We start from the raw sequence: 8,843 nt of genomic DNA on the forward strand, positions 1-8,843 counted from the left end.
GCACAATATGACAGTCTTTCCAGCATTAGGTCGAAGTTTCCAAAGACGCATCCATTCAACCACTGAGCGAATTTCCGACTGCAAAGAATTACACGCCATGGGCAGGGAAAGTTCAGATGCCACAAGAGTAGTATCATCGGCGTACAGGGAGGTATTTGGAACGCGGGTTAAGTCATTTACATAGAGCAAGAAGAGAAGAGCTGCCATAGATCATTCAAGAGACTTTTAAAGGTTTATTTTTATGGTTAGCCAGCATCTAGGCTTGGACTTGGAGTCGTGACTCAACTGTGCTTTCTTCTTCTTTCTTTTTCTTTTTTTCCCTTTCTCTTTTTCTTTTTGAGTATTTGCAGTCTGTGTTTTCTGTGTTTTTCTCTCTTTCGTGGAGGCTTGCTTGTTGTATCCTTGTCTCTCGGCCGTTACTTTATCGCCATCATAATATTGGGCACCACTGCCCGTTTGGTCTGCGATACAAAATAAAATTTCAACAGCAACAGCAACAACAAGAGGGCCAAGTATTGAGCCCTGTGGCACACCGGAACAGACTTCGAGCGGTTGGGACAGCGAACCTGACACCCTGATCTGTTGGACCCGGCAGGATAGGTAGTTTTCGAGCCACCGCAGAACATTGCCACCGATGTTAAAGGAGGCGACTTTGGCCAACAAACCACGGTGCCACACTGTATCAAAGGCCTTTGATAGGTCGAAGAAACAAACTAGGCTGAAGTTGTGCTGATGTCTGCGTTCCAACAGGTTCTGAGTAAAGCGTGCAAGTAGTTGCCACACGGTAGAATCTCCTTTGCGGAATCCAGACTGGGCTGGAGATAGTAGAGGGTTTACATGGGCATACAACCGGTCGTACATGACGCGCTCACACAATTTCGATATTGCAGAAAGGAGGGAAATAGGACGGTAATTATTTGTTGGATCGGATTTGCTGCCCTTATTTTTGTAAATGGGGACAACAACGGAGCGTTTCCAGACAGATGGAAAAACGCCAGATGAGAAAGACAGATTAAAAATTAAACTCAATGGATCGCAGATTGACGGACCAAGGATCTTTAGTAGTTCGTTTGTGATACCATCCAGGCCAGCTGCCTTGCGCAGCTTGAGGCGTTTGATGTACTTAGCAACGCTGGTAGGAGTTGTTCTAATGTCTGTGAAGAAGGAGGTGCTATCAGCGTCAGCAATGGGCGGGATAGTCCACTCTGGATTGTTGGAGGTGCCAAATGCTACGAACTGCTTGTTGAAAACATTTTGCAATGTCAGAAGGTGACGTACACGTTTCATCCTGAACAGTTAGTTGCTTTGTGGGCTGTCGCTGGCTGGGTGGTGAACGTAATGATCGGATAAAGATATGTAGCGTTGGCCGTGATGTTGGTGTTGTGGCCTGTGAGTACAGTGTAAGGGAGTTAGCGTAAGCACGGTGCTCTGAGCGGGAGAGATTGCGGGTGTTGTTCCGTTCTGTCTTGTATCTGGCCTGATTTGCGGGTGTTGGGAATTTTTTGTACAGACTGAATGCATCACGCTTGCGTTTGATCTGAGCTCGCAAGGGTTGATGTCAGCCAGGGAGGTCGGGAAAGTTGTGGGCGATTGGATGGCTGTCGGATGCGGCGCATAGGAACGTACGGTGATATTGTGTTCATCAGTATAATTATGGTTGAGTAAGTCCACTGAATGGGATGGGTTACCAAGAGGAATCTGGAGCTCGCTGAACCAATCGATAGTCGATAAGCACTGGCCAACGAGGGACCACTCTTCGCAGGCTCTGAGGGATGTATCGAATGAAGAAAAGTTGAACTGACTTGGTTCGTCAGGGATGGCAACACTTCGTGTGTCTCGCTGACCTTGTAATTGGAGTCTGGCGAGGACAATGTCGTGGTCGGAGGTACCCAGCGGTGCGGCAGTTGAGAGGTTAGAAAGAAGTAGTGGGTGGTTGGTTATAACCAGGTCTAACGCACTGGCATGACCACTGTGTTGGGAGTAATGCGTGGGAAAGGTAACGAGCTGCGATAGGAGAGCATTTGAAGCAGACAAAGCAGTTGATGACCAACCGCATCTGTGGTCGATTCATACTAGGGGTGAAAGTTGGCACTGAGAACCCGAGTTGGAGTACTCTGATTTTCTCCGATGGAATATTCGAGTATTCGAGTATTCTTGATATCCTAAAAATCGCACACCAACAGCCTTAAAAATCACATGATACAACCCTGATCGAACCGATTGGCAGTCCTTTTCTCGGGTGTATTGGTTGGTGGGTCATTTGGGTTCTTTCTACTCGTGTACAAGTGTTCACCACACAGTCTGCACATCAATATCTGCTGACTGCTGCTCTGAAATGCAGACTTCTCTGGCAAATGCATGTACCATGTATGAGCGAGTACTCTGATTTATTCCGAGTACGATTATATTTGAAAAATCCAAACGAGTATTCGAATTAAATATTGCGACAGAGCTTTCGGCCATATTTTCAATTCATTCCCAACTCATCACAACCACGCGCTCTTCAGCCGAACCATACAGACACCAGCAAGGACACTTCCGTTGAGAGATAATATTGCTCCACGCCTCTAGACAGCTGTTTCGCTCCCTGTCGGAGCTCATCAGTAGAGGATATTAATGATGATAATGGAGGAATGATCATTCTTATACACCAGAAATGGCGCAAATGCGCGCTTTCCACATATATCAATGGCATAATGCAAGCTGCTAAAATGGTAAAGTGTGAGAACAGCGATAAATAATCATAGTACTCGCTCATTGGTGGAGAAACACACCACACAAGCGACGAAAACCTGACGCGGAATACTGATGCCAATGGAAAGTACATGTATGTTGTTTATTATGATGTTGCAATGTCCATGTATGCAGGCGAGGCGAGACTCACCGCCGAGATCCCCAACGCGACAGGCTCGGTTGCCGTTCAGGATTCACACCGACCTGTCCGCCCGTCAACAGGATCGACAGCGGGAGGCCCCACTGATGCCGATGTCGATGCACACCAGGAAACTTGTAGTCGTGAGTGTGATACTAACAGGTCTAGTAGCAACCACTGACAAACGAGAGGCCAGCTGGGGCATTCACTCCAGTCAGGGATGCTTGGTCGACGCTTCGTATCAGCAGCTCAGCTCAGTTTGATCAAAGATGTTGCAGATGTGTCTTGCTTTCCTCCTTCCTTCTTCACCGACTCGTCTTGTCACCTCTCCTTCTTGCTTCACCGACTCTTCGTGTCCACTCTGCTCTGCCACTAACGGCGCATTAAAACTTCAGAACTAAATATTGCGACAGAGCTTTCGGCCATATTTTCAATTCATTCCCAACTCATCACAACCACGCGCTCTTCAGCCGAACCATACAGACACCAGCAAGGACACTTCCGTTGAGAGATAATATTGCTCCACGCCTCTAGACAGCTGTTTCGCTCCCTGTCGGAGCTCATCAGTAGAGGATATTAATGATGATACTGGAGGAATGATCATTCTTATACACCAGAAATGGCGCAAATGCGCGCTTTCCACATATATCAATGGCATATGCAAGCTGCTAAAATGGTAAAGTGTGAGAACACTCAGAACAGCGATAAATAGTGATGCCTGTTGACGGGCGGACAGGTCGGTGTGAATCCTGAACGGCAACCGAGCCTGTCGCGTTGGGGGATCTCGGCGGTGAGTCTCGCCTCGCCTGCATACATGGACATTGCAACATCATAATAAACAACATACATGTACTTTCCATTGGCATCAGTATTCCGCGTCAGGTTTTCGTCGCTTGTGTGGTGTGTTTCTCCACCAATGAGCGAGTACTATGATTATTTATCGCTGTTCTCACACTTTACCATTTTAGCAGCTTGCATATGCCATTGATATATGTGGAAAGCGCGCATTTGCGCCATTTCTGGTGTATAAGAATGATCATTCCTCCATTATCATCATTAATATCCTCTACTGATGAGCTCCGACAGGGAGCGAAACAGCTGTCTAGAGGCGTGGAGCAATATTATCTCTCAACGGAAGTGTCCTTGCTGGTGTCTGTATGGTTCGGCTGAAGAGCGCGTGGTTGTGATGAGTATTCGAATATTCGGTATAATTGTTTCACCCCTAATTCATACCATTCCGAGCAACGAGCGTTGAAGTTCCCAGAGACGAGAAGCATGGAGTCGGGCATATATAAGCGTTGCAAGATGGTTTGAAATTGAGTAAAGAAATTATCGGTTTGGCGGTGTGTCAATGATGGCGGCCTATACACCGATCCTAAATAGAGTTTGGTGAGCTGAGAGTTGGAAGGTAGGATAAGTTCAACCCACGTTGCCTCCAGATCGGGAAGGTGTAGGTCAGTCCGGTGACGGACTTTAGTAAACATTCCAGTGCGGACTAAAATAGCCACCCCACCGTAGCCCCGTAAATCATTCCTGTTGTGCCGGTTTTCCTGTGTTGGCCGGTCCCTGCGGTAACAGTCATAGCCAGGAACTGTGAGAGGCTGGCTTGCGGATAGCCATGTTTCTGTGAGACAGACAACTAGGGGGTGGTATGTCATAAGAAAATCCGCGAGATCGGCCAGTTTGTTATTTATGGAGCGAGCACTTACTGTGGCCACAGAGTAGTCGAATAGATCAGCATTTGCATGTGAAGTTGTGTGCGTGGTTGTGGGTGCAGGACGGAAAGGTGGAGCCAATGGGTTGAGTGTTAAACTCATTGTTTCTCGTCTGTTGAGTAGCGACGCTGGTCTACACTGCCTGAAGTGCGATCCTGTGTGGGAGGGGCTCTATGTGGAGGGGCTAGCGACAACAATGAATTCTTTACATATGCAATTCCATCTATAGTACGCATCCAAGTTGACCTACCATGAAGAATGACAAGGCCAAGGGTAAGCACAAACAGAAACTTACCATTCTTCTTCTGTAGCTTGTCCTTATCGTGTCCTCGTGAGAAAAATGGCTAGCTTTGATTTGGGCGTTTGTGAAGGTGACTTGAAGATCAAGAGCTTTTAGAGGCTGCTGCAAACATTTCAACTTTTTATCACCCAGCGAATTAGCCGAATTGTCTGATTTTTCTTTGCCATCGACCGCAACAGCAACTTTGTCGAATGGCGAAGTACTGGAGAAGACCACTACCGAAAAACGTGTAACATCCGAGCAAAATATTGTAGAAAAACGTCTCAACGATTTGTGCAACAAGTGTCGGAGGATGAGATCGACAGAATCCGTGAAAGCCGTGTTCCAATCAACACGAAGCGAGCCACCAACAACTGGCTACGTGTCTTGGATGTTTGGTGTACAATGAATAAGAAAAAGTGTGATCTGGAAACCATCTCAGCTACCAACCTTGCCTCAATCCTAAAGCATGCGTATGTGGAAATCAGGCCGATCAACAAGCTTCCATACTCGAAGAACAGCTTGCTCCGCACTGCTTATACTTCAAGTTATAGTCACCGCCAGCTACAAGACCTCAAGCGTAACATCAACCTATACCATGCAAGAGTACTCTTGTCTATACATGTACTCTGATAATAATAATATTATAGAATTCACCGAAGCCAACCAAGTCCTAGATGGGTACTTGAAGCAGATGAAGCGCGACGGCCTGGCAACCCCGACTCAACACAAGCCACCAATCTCCGACGAAGACAAAGGCAACATCTACAGACATTATTCTAGGAGACTGGAAAAACCACTCCCAGCATCTCACCTTCCTTGTCTGGTTCGTCATCACTTCTGTCTCAGGGGTTCAGAAATACAAGCGCACCTGACAGCTAGGCTCCGGCGGATTATGCTCGCGAAATCATGGAATTATGCTTTCATGGATTCTCGCATTATGCTCGCAAAATCCTCATATTATGCTTTGGCACGCGGGGATACATATTCATTTTGTTGTACTTATTATGGCGCCTCAAAGTTTGGAAAATTTTGCCTTTTTGTACTTGCAAGTGGCAGTACGAGGAGCGTGAGACGAGGGATGGGAGGAGACGGGACCTGATTGCTCCAAGGCAGGACGTCGTTGAGGAGGATTCGGCCAGTGAGTCCAGTGAGTCCGGTGAGTGGGAGAGCGAGAATGATTGTGTGAGTAAGAGTGGGTGAGAGCGTGTGTTTTCTAGTAGGAAGTCATCAGTGTATAAGCATCTTGTATCTCGTCCTGATTGCTGCAAGGTGTATTCTGATTCTTCTTTTTCTGTTTTGTGACGTGCTCGTCATGGTTATAAGTTGCAGTTGAGTGTGTTAGAAGCTGTTTGTCAACGTATTCATAAGCCTAATCTGTGTGTCCAGAAGGACAGCATTATTCGTTTGAAATTGTTTTAGTAGCAGCTTGTTCTGTCTGTTTGGCCTTGGTTGGCCATGGTGTCATATCTTGTGTCACAGTATACTAGTAGTCCTTACAAGTTCGTTAAGTGCTTTCGCAGTTTTTTTCCTGTTATTACCTAGTGCTAGGATTATCATTTTCATAGGTGTTGTTTCTTCTCACTCCATTTCTCTTTATTAGTATCTTTTTGGATTGTTTTCATTAGTACAACGTAGCTTCCTGAGGAGTGTTGTGCGAAAACTAGTTCGAAGTACAATTTTTTGTTCATCATTTCTTCTATATCACATTTTTTCTTTCTTCGTGTTCTTCACTGCCTTCGTATCCACTCGTTTTTTGAATACAATAAAAGCCTTTGTGAAATGTCGGTTCAGCTCGTTCTGTTGATCGCAATTCTAAAATTATTATTATTATTATTATTATTATTATTATTTGAGGGATTCCCCAAAGGCCGAAGCCTAAATCAAGGGGGTCTCCGAGAATAAACAATACGTGTACAATGGGGTGAAATTTTTAAAAGGAAGAAAATATTAAGATAAAACAAGATTAATGTGAAAAGGTTAATTAAGAAGTCTGAGTAGAAGCAAGCGAAAAGGGTACTGGTAAAGAAGGGGGGGGGGTAATCAGGAAGTGAGAAAACCTCGAGGATGGAATCTATACCTGTGGAAATGGGACTTAACGTGCCGCATTACACGAGGGTTTTATCAGCTGCATTCCTCCAACGTGCCGTGGACGCAGCAGGCCGATGGTTGAAGGATTGGCATCTCCTCGTCAACACCACAAAAACCGTCGTCCTTTCCTTCCAACCCCAACACACCTTGTGACCATCCACAGTACGCTCCACTCGACTCTGCTGCAGAGGTCCACCAACATAGGCACCTTGGTGTTACACTCCAAGACGATATGTGATGGACCCAACACATCCAGACTGGGGAATGGCCTGGCACATTAAGTTTGAACCTACAAAGTCTCAGTCCCTCCTGATTTCTCACCATCGCAACACAATCGCCGTCCCACCGATTGTGTTCCAGGGCACAGTTGTTCCGGAAGTCGACCAGCTGAAGCTGCTGGGTGTGCTGTTTGACCAACACCTGTCCTTCACAGCTCATATCAGGCAATTGGCTATTCGAGGCTCGCAGCGTCTCGGCTTCCTCCGAAAAGCCTCACGAGTGCTGGACTCCAGGTGCCCTGGAGTGATCTACAAGGGCTTTGTCGGCCCGGTTTTGGAGTACAGCATGCTCGTGTGGATGAGCGCTGCACCCACCACTCTGGCTCGCCTCACTGCCACCCAACGCCGTGGCCTTCACCTAATCGGTGATGGAGCCTACCTCCCTAGCTTGGACATCCGCAGAATGGTCGGAGCACTCTGCTTTCTGTACAAGCTCCACTTTTCAACTGGCCCAGACATGCTTCTCACCCTCCTTCCACCCCGAGCGACCAACACATCACGCCATAGCCGACGCACACAAAAGCATCCCTCACACCAGTTTCAGCTCACTTCCACTCTTCCGCCCAGAGCACAGAATGATGTCCTTCGGTCCTTCCCTGACGCTGTTGTGGAGGTCTGGAACCAGCTCCCGCAGTGCGTTTTGCTGACCCAGCCAACAAGGAAAGGACTGCAGACGTTTAAAGAAAAGGTCAATGCCCACCTGCGCCTTACCCGCTGGGAGTGGGCAACGGACAGGCTATGAATCAAAGAAAAAGACGAAAAAAAGCTCTCACTCTGTTCCCTCCTCCATTCACTGCGTTGACTCTCTGATAACTTTTTATTGTGCATACTTTTCCACGTAATCCCCAGCTATCTACCCCCCCCTGCGTATTTTCTGTAATTTTTTTGTTTTTGTGGAGCGCTTGGGTTGCAATGAAGCCGAGACCATGGTCGGTCAAGCTGCCCCTGCCTCTCCCCCACTCCTGGCATTATCTCATCGCTGCCTTGCTGCTTTGTGCCGTCAAATGGTGTGTGCTTTTTTGTAAAAAATAAAAAATAAGAAACATCATGGAAACTACCAACAAAGCCAAAATACCACTACACCAACTCGAATATGGCAGCCTTGCCCTCTCCAACACCACACAGCAACAGCGGGACACACTGGAGAGAATTCAACGCCGTGCTATACGCATCTGCCTTCGGATTCCCCTCTTTGCACCAGTTCACCACAGTTCCCTCCTCCATCACGCAAAGCTTCCCACCCTTAGCTCACAAATCTTTGTTAAACAAGTCCTACTAGCATGGGACATCCACCACCAAACCTCCCCACCACACCTGCAACAACCACATCTTGCACCACAACGTCAACACCAACCATACACCCTTCGACAAACAAGGACCTACTCCATCGGACACGCACACACAAACAGGAACCGAGATTCCCCCATCAACAGTGCCCTCGCCCTCTACAACTCACTCCCTATCGACATCACAACCCAACATCGTAGAAATTAGTTCCGAAACAAAGCATCCAGTCTTCTTTTGAGCAGTACCTGCTCCTGCTCCTACTCCAACTTGTGATTAACTACCTCGATCACCCCTGCTAACGTTTTTGCCCCCACTTGTTT

At 47.1% G+C, this 8,843-nt stretch overlaps 1 protein-coding gene across 1 annotated transcript; it reads left to right on the top strand.

Annotated features, from left to right (window-relative positions):
* The first annotated feature begins 7,222 nt into the window (after positions 1-7,222).
* LOC135813099 (uncharacterized) lies at positions 7,223-7,978 on the top strand. The gene has a single exon (XM_065326316.1). It carries the CDS (start codon positions 7,223-7,225, stop codon positions 7,976-7,978), a length of 756 nt encoding a protein of 251 aa, XP_065182388.1.
* Positions 7,979-8,843: the final 865 nt, after the last annotated feature.

The sequence above is a fragment of the Sycon ciliatum genome, chromosome 3, assembly GCF_964019385.1.
Source record: "Sycon ciliatum chromosome 3, ocSycCili1.1, whole genome shotgun sequence".
Taxonomy (NCBI): domain Eukaryota; kingdom Metazoa; phylum Porifera; class Calcarea; order Leucosolenida; family Sycettidae; genus Sycon; species Sycon ciliatum.